The 16,239-nt window shown below is 54.2% G+C and overlaps 1 protein-coding gene across 3 annotated transcripts in view; it reads right to left on the bottom strand.

Moving 5' to 3' along the window:
- Positions 1 to 16,239, bottom strand: part of LHFPL6 (LHFPL tetraspan subfamily member 6) — a 188,851-nt gene that overhangs the window by 154,337 nt on the left and 18,275 nt on the right. The window contains exon 3 of one of the 3 annotated variants that reach the window (XM_058276915.2): positions 440 to 3,656. The exons of the other annotated variants lie outside the window; for them this stretch is intronic. Coding sequence (XP_058132898.1) covers positions 3,535 to 3,656 — 122 coding nt within the window. The 3' untranslated portion in view covers positions 440 to 3,534. Of the gene's footprint in view, positions 1 to 439; positions 3,657 to 16,239 lie in introns of those variants that run through there. 3 annotated transcript variants of the gene reach the window in all.

Raw genomic sequence — 16,239 nt, 5'->3', positions numbered from 1 at the left:
TGCGCATTTGTCAAGCAGGCAGAAAGCTGGCACTACTGCTCGGGGAGCAGGAAACAAGCCGCAGTGCCAGGAAGACGTGACAGGACACCGGGGGCTCGGCCGCGGGCAAGGGGGTTACCTGTGAGCGGACCTCCGATCTTAATGAAACATTCCATACAATCCAGCAGAGCTTCGCAGCTTCCCAGCAGAGTCCGCTGGAAAGCACGGGGCTGAGAAAGCTCCTCCTGGAAGGCTGAGGCCATCTGCACAAGAACGGCCACTCCCCGGAGAGGGATTCCAGTGCTGTGTCCACAGCCAGGACGCTGGGCCCAGGCAGATGCGTCCTGGCCCGTGTGCAGTGGACGTGCCAGGACACTGCCCAGAGCTCTAAGAGCGAGGTGGGATGAAAAGGCTCGCTGCCAATAAAAGAGCACCAAATCAACAGAAACGCAAAAGACAATTTTGTTTACAGTTTAATGCAAGTTTTAAACCTCTGTGCCATAAAATATATCTGAAACACAAAATTAAACAAATACAAAAAGGGCTTTTATGAACTGGAGAAACCATGGAAAATTTTTTTATAGCAAGTATGTGCCTCTCAAAGAGTCAAATGCACATTTTTCCTATTGGAAACACTAGAAAGAAAAGGGAAGTGGATGCCTTGGAACGGGAGAGTTGAGGGTGGAACTAGTGTTTAAAACAATTTTGTAGAGAGATACAAAGAAGCACACTACTGTTTGTTTTTAAGCCCCTTCTTTTTCCTTGCACTCTGTTAAGGCTTTTCATTTCCTACTTGCTGACCTTCAAGCATCATGCTCAGAGAACGACTCTTCCGGAAGGAGAGTCACTCTGTGTCTCAACGTGCAGCATCTAGCCGAGCGTCGCTCACCAAAGGAAACTGAGATTCATAAATAATAAAGGGTAAGAGCTCACTCTGAAGGGTAGTGCAGAAAAACTGAAAGTGGCCTCTTCTTGAGGAGTTGGCCAAAACCTGGATTCAAACTGCATTTCTCCAGCCGGCCCCCTGGACGAGCCCCTGGACTTCCCTCGGTGGTGACCTCGTCATCCCTGTGACGACACCTCCCTGGAAAATACACGGTGCGTGCTTCGCCCAGCGTCTCCACGCAGCCAGTGCTGAGCCAGTGTGGGCGAGCGGTACTTTCTGGCTGACATCAAAGAACATCAAATTTGGAAAAGGTCTTGGCATTGACACAGCACGCTCTGTCCCCAACAAAGGTCGAGGGACTCCAAATTTCAGGAACAAGATTAAGGAAAAATACATTTTTGTGCTTCATGTTCCCATTTTAAAACATTTTCAAGGTAAGAGTATAATGCACATTCTTAAGTGTCCTATAAATATTTAAACTTTGAAATAATGAAATGACCAAAAAAAAAAAGCAGCAGTGCTGTTTTTGTGATACCCAATATACTATCAAAATTTAAAACGTCTGCTCTTATGTGCCTGATAAACTTTCTCGCTCCACATTACTGAGACTAAGGCATAGGAAAACAGAAAATGGACCCGACTCAAAGCCCCAGCTTGAAATTATCAATGCAGTAACAGTCTTTAGAGCATGAGTTAAACTTTTTCTATAAAGGGATAAACAGTAAATATTTTAGGCTTTGTGGGCCACATAAGGTCTCGTTCACATATTCTTTGTTATTTTCACCTGTTTGTCTACAATGTTTAAAATTTTTTCAACCATTCTTAGCTCTGTGGCCAGACTAAAACAAATCTCAGCCAGATCTTGCCTGAGCGCCATAGTTTTCCCAACCCTGTTCCAAATCCTGTCTGCAGCCCCTTTTACAGATAGTTTTATTGGCACGCAGCCACACCCACTGGCTTACAAATGGCCCACATCTGCTTTCCCACCACAACGCAGAGTTGAACAGCTGTGACAGACACACTATGGCTCTCAAAGCCAAAAATATCTGCTATCTGACCCTTTACCAAAAATGGTTGTCAATCTCTCTTCTAGGGTAGTGAAACTGCTTCATTAATATAATTTTGCTCTATCCCTTCCCACCGTAAGAAGAACCAGAGAAATGATCTTAGCTACTTCACCAATAGTTCACTTTCTTGCCAATGTCATACACCATAGAAAATAAACATAATAAATTTTACACAGAAACCAATGTTAGGTGGAGAAAACTTCTAGACATCCACATGCTCCTTGAAATGGTTGTCATTTTTTTATAGATTTGGTAACAAAAGAGAACGGGAAAAACGGATTCTAATGGAAAAATGAAAGGCAGCGATGGAAGGTGGAGTAGTCTGTCCACGGGGCCAGGCAGGATGTCCGGCCGGAGGCCGAGGAGCCGCTGGCTGCTGTGGCCTAGGAGCCTGCAGGACGCTGTCCTGCCCAGGACCGCAGGCCGCCTGCTTCTGAAGATGCGGCTTTTACAGCTCAACTTCCCTGCAGGCTAAAGAGGAAAAGTGTAAAACTGAGCAGCGTGGGACCACACACAGCCTATGTGAACACGAGTTCTCATCCGGATCACATCGTTTCCAAAATTTCATTTATCAGCTAGTCAGCTTCTTTTGAATTCTGTGAAGAGAATATTCTATCCTGGAAGTTAAGTCTGGAAAGGCAACGCAATGGTTGCGTATCTGGGTGAATTTCACCTTCCCTGGCAGGAGGCTGCAAGCACTCAGTCCCCCGCCCACCTCCGCAGCTCGGGGCCGGCTCCCACGCCCCGCTGACCGCACCCCCAGGCCACGAGGCGGCTCTCGGTGGCTGCCCAGCAGCAGACCTGAATCTGTGCAGATCCCGTCCAGCGGCCTCGATTCCAGAGGTCAGGGCACAAGAGGAAGCAGCAAATTCAGAGAGGCTTCCAGCAAGCACGCCCCACGCCCGCCTCGAGCACCAAGAAGAGCAGCGTTTGCCTGGGTGCTGGAAAGCATTGCCTCACTGGCTGTCGTTACTGCTTGAAAACCGGAAACTGCAGCAAAGACCCACGGGGCAAGGCCATGCCCACCTGCTGACCAGGACAGCAGAGGTCCAGTAAATACCACTGGGTGCATGGGTGGGTGGGGGGTGGATGGACAGAGGAAAAAGATCCAGACATCAGAACTGGGCTTGGTTTCTAAATTATGCAGTGTTTATCCACAAATTTGTGCATAAACATTTTTGAACAGTTCTTAAACATGGTGATTTAGGAGTTTATAAATATATTGGATCTACTAGCAATGCGTGCTGACAAGGAGTTCAGCAAGAAGCATAAACAATTAGATGGCCAGGTCTTAGGACCACCAGCAGTCCTCATTTTAAGAAGGGAAAACTTTGAGGAAGGAAACAGACCGATAATTTTATATTGAGAACTTGAAAAATATAATTTTCTTTTTATATTTAATTGAAAATTTAACCATTAACGTGATGTTCTAAATGACAGCAGTGCAGGAGCATACCGGAAATCAGTGTTGTATCACGGAGAAGAGCCGCGGTAGCCCACCGGGCACGATGGCGGGCCGGACGTCCCACGCGGTGCCAACGAGACCAGGCGCGTCCTCCCCGGGCAGCCTCGGGCGACGCTCCGCAGGCAGCTGAGGGTTGGTCACGCGCCACCCACGCCTCGGGAAGGGGCTGTGACGGGCACGGCTCTCGTCTCTCGGCACAGGGCAGCGCCGGCCCCCAGCCGCATCCGCCTCCATAACCGTTCCAGGAAAACGGAAATACCTGAAGAAGAGTCACTTCCAACTGAGGGCGGCCACACACAATAAAGGAGTCGAGACGTCCCATCCCCACGTCGGGGCAGCCTGAGCCCTCCCACAGAGGCCACGGGCAGGGCCATGGGCAGAGCCACGGCAGGGCCGGCGTCAGGGGAAGCACCTGCGGGGGGGCGGCCTTCTGCGGGTCAGCAGACCCAGGTCAGCTGTCCTGAGCACCCGGCGAGGATGCACACCTTTGGTTTCCCTGAAGACGACGCGCCAGGCCCGGCGCCCCGGGGGCGGGCGGCCCTTCCCGCGCTCTGCCCCACTGTGGCCAGCTCGACTGCTCACGCCGCCTGCTCACGCGGCCTCAGCACCCTCCACCCTGGCTTCCCGCGTGCGCCCTCGCCCTAGAGCCCGAGCCAAGGGTGCTGGAGGGGAGGCAGGCCGGCCCGGGGCGGGGCAGTGGGCGGCTGCAGGCGGTCCTGGCAGCCCCCAGGGCAGAGTGGAGGCTGGGGCGAGCCACGCCCTGAGATGGGGGGCGCACCGCAGGCGCCTCACCCGCGACAGGCAGCCGGGGCTGGGGCTGAGCTTTCCTAAAGGCCTTGGTTTCTAACCTGCGGAGACTCCTTTGGAGTTTTGTTTCTTTTTGAGATCCCAGGGCCCGAGGCTGAACCCAGGACCCGTATGTGGGAGCCACCTCGCCTCCTCTGAATTGGTTTCTTCGTTTGCTTGTTGTTTGTTTTCTTGGTTTAGGAGGCACCAGGAACCAAAACCGAGACCTCCCATGTGCTGAGCCACATCCGCTCCCCCTGTAGTTTTGAAGATTTATTAATGTATATACACAATTCTAAATTCAATGTGGGGAAGCGGACTTGGCCCAGTGGTTAGGGCGTCCATCTACCACATGGGAGGTCTGCGGTTCAAACCCCGCGCCTCCTTGGCCCGTGTGCAGTTGGCCCACGCGCAGTGCTGATGCGCGCAAGGAGTGCCATGCCACGCAGGAGTGTCCCCCGCATAGGGGAGCCCCACGCGCAAGGAGTGCGCCCTGTAAGGAGAGCCGCCCAGCGCAAAAGAAAGTACAGTCTGCCCAGGAATGGTGCCGCACACACGGAGAGCTGACGCAGCAAGATGACACAACAAAAAGAAACACAGATTCCCGGTGCCGCTGATAAAGATAGAAGCGGTCACAGAAGAACACGCAGCAAATGGACATATAGAGCAGACAACTGGTGGGGGGAGAAAAGGGGGAGAGGAGGGGAAAGGGGAGAGAAATAATTTTTAAAAAATAAATATTTAAAAAAATAAATAAATTCAATGGGTACAAAATGAATTTGATAGAGATTTGCCAAACAAATAATAAATGGAATGGAGATTTTTTTCCCCTAACAAAATAGGGGGAAAAAGAATTTTTTTTTCTTGCTTAAATATTTCTATTCCTATTTTTGTAGAAAGGACAACTAGGTGAAACAAACAAGTTCCTGGAAAAGATTATTGTATGATTTAAATATGAGTATACATTCATAAGTCTTAGCCTTCAAAAGGATGGCATTTTTTTACAAATATGTTTTTAAAAGAACTACTCACAAGGAGTTTGTTCTGGGATTAGAAAAGGCTTAGTTTATCTTAAGGAGAATATTAAGCAAAGAATACCATTTTAAAAGCATCAGTAATTATCAAAATAAATTAGAACTGATGAATAAATATCTGCATCTAACGAAAAGTAACCACAGCTGAGATTTGAGAAGTTATGGGCTTGCAGGTTAGAACTTTGTAAGTCCTTGTTTTGCATTGTGTATCTTCCTAGAAAATATTTTTAATTCAAATTTACAGGTTATTAAATGATTGTGTATCTTTTATCTTGTGCCACAGGAAAGTATTGGAAATAATCTTACATGAAGTAAATGCTTTCTCATATTGGTGTAGGTAGCTACTAGTTACGTATGGGTAGGCTACTGTTAATCATTTTGAAATGTCCTAAGAATTACTTACAGGCCCCAAGAGGAAGGCTGAAATGTTCCTATTTCCAGGTCTGCAGCCCAGGGCTCCAACCCAGCGTTTCCAGGGCTGGGCCACGACTCCCTGGTGGGTGCCGGCATCTTCCCCACGGCTCCAGAGAAAGCCACGGCTTACGGACTCACGGCCGTGTCTCACGTCCACGTGGCCATCGCCGCCACGTACCCTGGACCCGGGCCCTCGGCTTCCCGTCCGTGAAACAGGCAGAGATGCCCACGGCCAGTGCAAAGACCCAGCTGGAGAGCCGGCCCCCAGCCCACGCACGAGATGGACTCCACGGCACGGGCTATTCGCCGGCGTTAGGGGCTTAGTCTCAACCCCCTCCCAGTCACTCTCTAGAGCGAGTGAGGGAGCTCACCGGCCACAGGTGGGGGGACGCGGCCCCATAGGCGTCCCTGCCTCTCCTCTGCCCCGCCCTGCCGAGGGCACCCATCCCGCGGACCCTTGCCACGATGACACACCATGACAGCTGCACCCTCCCGGGGCGGGGACACAGGCTGCACTGGACGCAGCTCGCAGTCCTCTGGCATCCTGAGTCCACGCGGCGCTCCCTCCAGCAGCCGTGGGCACACTTAACTGCCCCGCACTGAGCAGAGCTCAGCAGTGACTGTTTCTCAGGCTACGAGCATTTCATCATCTACACAAATTAAAAACCAGTGTAATGAAAATGCATAGTCATACCATTTTAGTCACATCCTCAAGGAAGACGTTCATTTCTAAATCTTATGTCAAAGAAAAAGAAATCCAAGGGGCCAGATGTACTTTCACCTTTGTTTTAACCCCAAAAGGCCAATCTTTTGGTACTGGGGGAACGCTGTGAAGGTACTCGGAAGGATTAGCAGCAGCAAACGATACTGGCAGCCGTTTTAAAGGAGAAACGTACTGTGGTAACACATCCACACACTTCACCCACATCCACACATGAACTTCAGTGCTGACCACGCATTCCCAGGGTCCTGCTCCCAGGACCACCACCCACCACCCAGACTCTTCCACCCCCCAGTAGAAGCCCTGCGCCTCTGAAGCACAACTCCATCCCAGGCCCTGGCGACCCGGCTCTGCGGACTTACCTGTTCAGGTATTTCACATAAACGAGATCGCGCGCACCTGTCCTTTTGTTTCAGGCACGTGCTCTCCTTGTGACGCGCTCAGGGCCCACCCACGCCGTCGTGTGGATCAGAGGTCACTGCTCACCGTGGATACTACCTACAGTCTGTAAGTACCTCGGCTACTACCAGCGGGCTAACTGTCCACGGCCGCACGTCTCTGGATGACCGTGGGCACCGTGTCCCCTCAGCTCTCCTGGAGGAGCCCAGCAGGAAGGCTGGGTCACGCGGCCTCACTCGCTCACCTCTCTGGGCAGCGTGGCACTGTGCATTTCAAAGCCTCAAAGGACCCCACGGGAAGGGAGCGGGAAGGACCGCGTCCCGCTGCGGAAGGCAGTGAGGCGTGGCCCGCTCCTGACCTCCGGATCTGCTTCAGGGGCTGAAGGAGAACCAGTGCTGACAAATCAGATCAGAATTCATCGATCACTTCCCAGGCCATGGAGACGGCGGACGGGTCACCGGGCTGTCCACCCCCGGGGACATCCCGTCACGTGGGCACGGCTGCCCTGCAGCGACGCTGCCCGCTGCTCTATCTCAGCTCAGCTTGGCTTGTGCACTGAACCCGCCCTTGGGACCTTCCAAAGGCAAAGGCGTCCCCTGCCTCCTCCTGGGACTGTCCCTGTTTGGGAATTCCATTTTGGATTGTTCCATGTCCCCAGAACTAAAGAGGAAATAAACTCGGCCTTCGCTGCTCTAACTTATTCCACAGCGTTCACACGGTCGGGACGAGCTGGCAGTGCAGCCCACGTAAGACTCGTAAAACACCGCAAAGCCGCGGTGCCGCGCTGAGGACCGCTCGGCCGGGGGGCTCTGCTGCTCTAAATATCAGGCCGAGGAAGCCGGCGGGGGCTGGCTCCCAGGACGGTAAGAAAGCTGTCGTCCCACTCGTGGTGTGGCGGGTGCTGGCGGTCCTGCTCTCGCTCCTGCGCCAGGTAGCAAAGCCACGGAGCGTCATCCTGGTCCTGGGGTGCGTGTGCTTCACCAGCAGGAAGTCACGGGAGGGGGCTCAGCCCTCTGACCGCCCCAGGAGAGGGGCTTAGGGCTCTGCTCCCGCCACCCTGAAATCCTGCGAAGTTTTGACACTGGACACCCCAAATTATGCCTCCAGCCGGCGTGAGCGGCAGGAGCTCCGGAGGCGGCCGCGCTAGCTCCTAACGACAGGAGGGCCCACCGTTCACGCGATCGCCACCGAGAGTCAGGGGGCGCCAGGCACCGCGCTTCTCTAAAGACGCCAGAAACCAGGAGGCCGGGGTGCTCCTGTCCTCAGCAAGGCAACAGAGAAGGGGAAACCAAACGGTGAGAAATGGTGACTTCAGGAAGAAAAACACCTACAGGCTAACCAGGCCCTTCTCCTTTGAACAAAAATTCCAAAAGGCACTTAAAATGTCATATTCCCACCTGAACAAATAACTTACTCCCAACTCTGCTGTGCCCAGACCCCGCCACCCACTTTGCTCCAGGGACCCTCAGGCAAACCGAGGCAGGTGCGAGGCCCGCTCCATTTTAACTCACCATTTTAGGAAATCGTTCTGCAAATCTGGGAAGGCTGGTATTTTGGAAATGAGCTCAAGTGTTTTCAGGTACAAGTCAGAGAAATGAGGTCAACGAGTGGACACAAGTGTCCACTGCTGTCCGGGCACCCGGCTCCCAGCACCCCAAGCCACTGCCCACTAGCTGCCTTCCGGCCTTCTCCAGAGGCCAGAGCAGCAGGCAGCACGGCCCACGGAGACGGCACCGTGCGCTTTAACTGGCACTGGCGGGTGTCCTTCCAATGACCCCAGCACCACGACCCCAGTACCACGCAGAGATTTCCCAATGCTTCCAAATTGAAATGTTTGGTAACAGAAGACTGTCCTGGCGGATTACCGGACAAGTCCAGCCAGCCTTCAAAAGAAGTAGAAGTGATCTTCTGAGCTTATTCCCACCTTTAAAGCACACACAGGTAACCGCCTCAGCCCACAGCGCTGGCAATTTCTTTCCTTATCAGGGGAGGGTGAACCGTCAGTTCTTATCTCAGTAAATGGCTAACCCGGTTGTCCTGCAGTTACAAGGCGAGAGCACCCTGCTAACTAGACCTACGTGAGTAACAGCGTCAAAGGCTCTAGGTAACATTTTCACGGTCGACTCTTCCACTGCGGCTACGAATGCCACTAAAATGGGAACAGGTACAGGAAAACCATCTTTTGAAAATCTCTTGATCAGGCATTTACATTTCAAGAGATCCTAAGGCTAGGGTGGCTGCTGGCAACCACGGCAGGCAGTTCTGTAGAACCGGCACCTTGCTAGGAAGTATGGGAGTACGGAACACAGAGCAGCCGGCAGCAGCCTGCACGCGAGGGCCCAAACCAGCAGCTTGCTCGGGAATACCAAGGCTCAGATTTTTCCAGAAAACTTTAAATTGCCTGCATCTACCATACAGGCGTCTTATTATTGTAGTCGTTGGAATTGATCTTAGTCTAATTCAGGCACCATGTATTTCTCAATTTCTTCATAATTACTGGAGATTTGCTTTTTACCTGAGCAGTTACTCATCCTTGACACTTTTTAGGGCACCGAGGAACCACAGCCCCCTCTGTGGACCCCGCACACATTCGCCGCAGTCTGCACGATGCTTCAAGTGGACTAAAAGTCTAGGGCCGTACATGTGACCTCGGGACTGTTAAGCTGAAAACTAAAATCACAGTATTATTCCAGGTGAGGTGGGGTCACGCCTATAGAACCCTGAGCATAGGGCCCGTCCTAGACGCAGTCTCAAAAAACGTTAGATGTTACGTCTGCTGCCCTAAAAACTGTCCTGGAAAGGGCCTGGGCACCGGGCAGAGCAGTACCCTAAGACGGACTCGTCTCCAGGGTGACCGAAGGGCCTGGGCGCGGCTCACGGGCAGGGAGCCCCGATACTCCAGTCCATCGAGCCCTGGTTGGCCATACAGCACTCCCCACAGCAGGGGCAACGCTGCAGCCGCGGCGGACGGGGGTCGGGGCGACCCTGCGCAGCCCACCGCGGGCCGGGGTCGGGGGCGACGCTGCAGCTGCGGCGGACGGGGGTCGGGGCGACACTGCAGCCCGCGGCGGACGGGGGTCGGGGCAACGCTGCAGCCCGCGGCGGACGGGGGTCGGGGCGACGCTGCAGCCCACCGCGGGCCGGGGTTGGGGGCGACGCTGCAGCCGCGGCGGACGGGGGTCGGGGCAACGCTGCAGCCCGTAGCGAACGGGGTTCGGGGCGACGCTGTGCAGCCCGCCGCAGGCCGGGGTCCCAGTAGCTGCTCTGAAACGCGCCCTCAGCGGCCGACAGGCTTCGGGGCTCAGGCGTGGCAGGGCTCTTCCAGCTGCTCATCAGATGGACGGTGAAGCCCACATTCGAATCAGGCGGGGACGCAAGGAGACTCTGGGCCCGTGAGAGCGGAGCCGGCGGCGAAGGGACAGTCAAGAGAGGCGCGACGCTGGGCCACGCGGAGGCGGGCGCGAGAGGCGACAGTGCAGTGTGGCCATAGCACAGCGAGCAGGGAGGACGTCGGGGGGGGCCAGCGGGGCTGTGGGGAGCACCCAGGCCACGGTCAGGGCAGAGGGGGCGGGAGCACCCGGGGGAGGGGGGAGGTAAGGAGGGGGAGGGAGCACCCGGGGGAGGGGGGGAGGTAAGGAGGGGAAGGGAGCACCCAGGGCGGGGGGGGGGGGGAGATGAGGGGGCGGGAGCACCCGGGGGAGGGGGGAGGGGGGAGGTAAGGAGGGGGAGGGAGCACCCGGGGGAGGGGGGAGGTAAGGAGGGGGAGGGAGCACCCGGGGGAGGGGGGGGAGGTAAGGAGGGGAAGGGAGCACCCAGGGCGGGGGGGGGGGGGAGATGAGGGGGCGGGAGCGCCTGGGAGATGGGGGAGGGGCCCGCAGGTGGGGGCGAGCCACCCGGACCCTCCCAGCGCTGCGGCAGGTGCGCTGCAGCACCTGGTCTCTAAGGGCGACGGCGGTGACGCCAGGCCGCCCAGAGCCGCGTGGCGCTGGCAGCCTGGCTCAGCCGCGCGGCGCTGAGTTGCTTCAGCAAGGGCAGCGTGTGCCAGGCAGCGACCTTCCTATGGGAACTGGCCTCCGAGGCCAAGATAAGTCGCCGCCGTGGAGCACCTTCTCTCCCGCCTCCTGCTTCCATTTCAAAGTGTCTTCTATCTTTCTCTTACAACACACTCGTTACTGTTTTGAAGTACACACAACCACCAAGGATGCTATTTTCTTTTTATTTTCTCCAGTTCCTTGAGGATCAGAAGCAACAGCTCAACACCCTGCAATTGTGCCCTCATTTTAGAGAATATCGCTTCAACGTGCCCCTGGAACTATCACTGCCAAGGTTCGCTTTATGAAGGTGAACTGGCCTCCAGCGCCCGGACAGCCCGGAGCCGCCGGTGGAAGCCCCAGCACCTGAAGGGTCCAGCGACCAGAGCGGCGAGCTCACGCCCCGGGCCACAGCCTGGGCGCCCGTCGCTGGATTCGTGTCCCTCAGGAAGTATCGCAGTACCAAGCACAAAGCTAAACGAGAAGCTGTGCACAAAAGCACTGTCGTGTATTAAAGACACGGTGTGAAGGTGAGGCCCGTACCTGCCGCACCGTCGACCAACAGCTATAGTCCCTCTCCTGCGGGAGTTTACAGCTGGTGGCACGTAAGAAGAAAGTTCCATGAACGTGTGCTGACGGCTGACCAAGTGGGCAGAACGCGCCGACACTCGGCTCACACTCCCGACTCCACGGGTGTCAGAAGCGATGAAAGCACAGCTTGCACGGGCAGGTGGCGGAGCTGGAGCACGGGAGCGTCAGGGGAGAGGGAAAGTCCAAGGAGGGCTTCACAGGGGCTGCGGATGACGCAGAAACACCCCAGGAGCAAGAAGCCCCTAACCCCAACCCAGGACCCCCCCGCGACTCTCCAGGGCATCTCCCGCGATGGCGTGGAGGCCGCACAGCAGGGGACGAGGGTACTGACCGGGCCTTGAACGCAAGGCACCTGCGGACGAGAGGTCGTCAGCTCAGAAAGAGGCGGGGACGCAGCGGGAGCCACAGCTAGCTCCAAGCGGATGAAAATGGAACCCAAACACGTCCTTTCTTCACGAAGGGCTGGATTCAGCCTCTCTCTTCACTGCTTTTCCCCAACTGCCTAGATGATTCCCAGCCCACAGCAAGGCTCCAGACCCCCGAGAAGTGATCGAAGCCCACTGAGATTTAACCCAAGTGAACCACTCAAGATATCCACTGTCACGGGGTCTGCGTGCCGGCCTCCGAGCAGGTGCCCTGCCTGCACTTGGGCTTGGCAGCAGCCCAGCAAGCCAGGGTCACGCGTCCACGCACTGAATGGAGAACAGAGCCAGGGGTCAGCGACGCTGGCCGGGGTTTACGCTCCTCCCAGCACCAGAGCCCGCTGGCTTTGGACCAAAACGCAGTACACACGGACTTTGCTGTACAAGAAAAAAAATATTATCAGTTACTTTTACTTACAGTGTCACAGAATCACTTTTTCTGGAATCTGATTACATGTACAATTCCGAACCATCCCATGTGGCAAAAAAATGCAATCTTAATCTTATGCTGTAAGAAATGCCACAAAAACAATCTGCCAAAAAGTACCAGCCTAACACACTAATTAGGGACAGCACAGAGAAATAAAAACATTTCCCTCTTCCAATATTTTCCACCATCTTAAAAGCTCATCGGATTTAGATTCCCAAGTCTGCTCTAACTGCACGGGGAGATGATTGCGGTAAAAACCACTCACACAAAGTGCAACTATCTGAAATTGCACCGAAGTCAGACACAGAAAACAAGGTGTCAGGCAGGGGAGATGCGTGCGCTGCTGCAAAGTGACAGAAACCTGGTGAGCTCCAGGCCACAGCTGCAGCAGCAAACGGGAACAGCACCCGGGGGGTCATGAGAGGATGAGAAAACCAACAGAAGCCCCCCTCCAGGCATGCAAACGGGAGAGGGGCAGGCAGAGGGGCCCCAGGATGACTTCTTTTAAAATAAAACAACAGTTGCCTTTACCTTAGAAAGACGGGGCAAAGCTAGAAGGCCAGGTGTCCAGCCAGCCCCTCGTGTGCTCTCCGGAGCCACAAGCCCCCTCCTGGCCTTCGCCAGCCCTGGGCACACCCTCACGGGGTCCCCGCCGCTCTCTTGCACTGTCTCCCCCCCAGCCCCCTTGCTGGCCCTGCCTCCTGCTGCAAGGCCCAGCCCAAGCCGCCCACTGCTGCGTCGCCAGCTTCGCTCTGGGCTGGAAGCAGCCCTTGGAAGCTATCCACAGGAGAAACGGCTGAAACCGAGCAGCAGCCGCTTCGTCTTGGGGGCCACGTCCCCCGCATCTGCCCTTCCAAGCCCCGAAGCTTCCACGAGAACATCCCCTCGGGCCAGTGTCTGCGAGAATTAATTAAGACGTACAAGACGTGACTAGGGAGACACAGGGAGCTGCCTTACTACCAAGGGATTACAATTTTCTATTTAGATCAACGTAATCCCAACGGAGAAAAACAAAACAAGTAACACCAGGAGGCGATGACTCTGCCGCTGAGCGGGCTCGGACCGTCGTCCTCCCGGTGCTTCGCAGCCGCACACGTGGGCACCACGGGGCCAGGAGGACCCCGGAGCGTCTCCCCACAGCCAGCCCCGCCGCCCCGCAGCCGCCCACAGCCATCGAGCGACGGCCCAGGGATGAGCTCACCGGAATCAGCAGCCGGGGCGGTGCGGGCGGAGGAGACGCCGCCGCCCTCGCCAGCAGGCGGACGGGGCAGCGAGGCCTGCGGGACGTGCCCCGACGCCGCGCAGCGCCTCTCCTCCCACCCGGCGTGGACGGCCGTGCCCTTCCCACCAGAGCCGCGGCGCGCTCCTGAGGCCGCGCCCCGTCCACGCGGGGCCTCACAAGAGCCGCCCTCGGCCCTCCCGGCCTCGACCCAGCCCACAGTCCCCGGGGCCACACGGCTTCCTGCAGGCCCCGGGCGCACCCCGCGCCAGTCACCCCCACGCCCGAGGCCTTCGCCGCCCCCGCCAGGTTGCCCGCCTCCCCTCCCCAGCCATGCTGGGCTTGGGACGTTCAGAGATTAAAACTAGAACTTTCGGACTTCCGGCAAGATGGTGGCTGAGTGAGCTTGCCTTGCCGTCTCTCCTGGGAAGAGGCAGCTGGGCACCGCTGGAGGTTCTCCGGGACCAGGCTTTTTCAGGATTTTTTCAGGGCAGGAAGTGTCTGGACATCGATTTGGTGGGAAGGTAACGGAAAGGACTGGTCTATAAGATATAAATTGGGACTTTTCAGGAGGGGGAGGCAAGATGGCGGCTGAGTGAACTTCCCGGTTACTAGCTCCTGGGGGGAATTGGTTGGGAGGCGTCGGAGACTCTTTGGGACTGGCTGTTTCGGGATTTTTCCTGGTCCGGAGGTGTCTGGACATCGATTTGGAGGTAACAGAGAGGATCCATCTGTGAAATATACACGGAGATCCCAGCTACGTGTGGAGGATTCCCTCCTTGGGTAGGCGGAGCCGAGGCAGCTAGCACCGCGCGGAGCCCCGGCAGGCGGCGGCCAGGGTAGCCGATTCCGGCCGAGCCCGGCTGAGCCGCGGCGGGCGGGAGGGCGGAGCCCGGCTGAGCTCGGCCGAGCCCAGCCGCGCCACGCCGGGCGGCGAGCGGGAGAGCCGCGCCGCGCCGCGAGCGGGAGAGCCGCGCCGGGCGGCGGGCGGGGGACCGGAGCCCAGCTGAGCCCAGCCGAGCCTGGCGGCGGGGTTTCTGTTCTTTGGGTTTTTTTTATTTTTTATTTTTTGTTGTTGTTGTTGTTGTTGTTCTTTTTTTTTTTTTTTTTCAATCCTCTCTTTCTTGTCCCCAATATTCTTCTTATACTATTTTACCTTAACAATACAATAGGTCCTACAGGAAATACCTCACATTTGCTGGGTTTCCTCACCCTCCACTGCCTCATTTCTCTGTGAATAGATTTAGCCTATCTACACTATCCCCTTTCCCCTACAACTTGATATCCTCCACCATCTGCTATCTCTCCTATATTCCATCTCCCTTTCTTTGATCCACAAAGTGTCTAACTCTTAATTTCTAATACCTTTGTTTAGTTTTCCATCTGGTATTCATCCCTGAAACTATTACCTTTCTTTTCTCTTTCCTTCTCTCACGAAAACAATAGCCTCTTAGTACGTACCACATTCCTCCCATATTCAGTCGTCTACCTCATTATAGGTACTTTCCTACTATTATAACTCTACACAATTTACATGATCTAACCTCCATCCTCCCAGAACTCATATTGTTGCTTTGTAAACATATATCACCAATACTACTTCACACTTTTTCCTTCCTTACACAATTGACTTTCCCCAGCACTAATACTTTCCTTTAAAGTGAGCTTAATTAGCAATAAGAAATTGGAATAAGAAGAACAAAGTGACAAAGAGAAGATATAACACTTACGCAAAAACAACAGCTAATTAATCTCCAAGACTAGACAAAGAAGCTAAGGAACTGATTAAACCCGTCAAGAAAAAATGTTGACAAGATAGCAACAAAAATCTACAAACCAAACCAGTAATCAGGAAAACATGGCTGAATCCAATCAACAAACTGAAAATCAGGAAGGGGGGCAGGACTTCGCACAAGCAATGAAAGATCTCAGAACATTTATCACCGACAAATTTGATGAAGTAATGAAAGAGGTTAACAGCGTGAAGACAACACTCGGAGGGGAAATTGCAGACATGCGCAAAAAAATAACAGATATGATGGAAATGAACACCACAATTCAAGAAATAAAAAATACACTTGCAGCAAATATCAGCAGACTAGAAGAGGCAGAGCAGAGAATTAGTGATGTGGAAGACAGTGCATTGGAAATCAAACAGATAGTAGAAGTGGTCAATAAAAAGGTAGAAAAAATCCAGATAGGACTTAGGGATCTGAATGATAACGCAAAACGCTCAAACATACGTATTATAGGCATTCCAGAAGGAGAAGAGAAGGGAAAGGGGTCAGAAGGAGTGTTGCAGGAAATAATGAATGAAAACTTCCCAAATCTACTGAAAGAGACAGATGTACATATCCAAGAAGCACAGCGCACTCCACTGGTCATAAACGCCAACAGGCCCACCCCAAGACATATACTTGTCAAATTATCCAATGCTCAAGACAAAGAAAAAATTCTAAAAGCAGCAAGAGAAAAGAAAACCATCACATACAAGGGAAACTCCATAAGATTAAGTGCTGATTTCTCATCTGAAACGATGGAGGCAAGAAGGCAGTGGTATGATATAGTCAAGGTACTAAAGGAAAAAAATTTCCAACCAAGAATACTCTATCCAGCTAAACTAGCATTCAAAAATGATGGAGAGTTCAAAATATTCACAGATAAACAGAAACTGAAAGAGTATATCAACAAGAAACCTCCCCTTCAAAAAATTCTTAAGGGAATTCTGCAGGAAGAAAGGAAAAAACAGGACAGTCAGAGATGGAGGAGAGTGTAAAAGCAACAAGAAAGACAAA

The sequence above is a fragment of the Dasypus novemcinctus genome, chromosome 15, assembly GCF_030445035.2.
Source record: "Dasypus novemcinctus isolate mDasNov1 chromosome 15, mDasNov1.1.hap2, whole genome shotgun sequence".
Classification (NCBI taxonomy): Eukaryota; Metazoa; Chordata; class Mammalia; order Cingulata; family Dasypodidae; genus Dasypus; species Dasypus novemcinctus.
The sequence above is the reverse complement of the archived record's forward strand: the minus strand, read 5'-3'. Positions and strand labels throughout refer to the sequence as shown.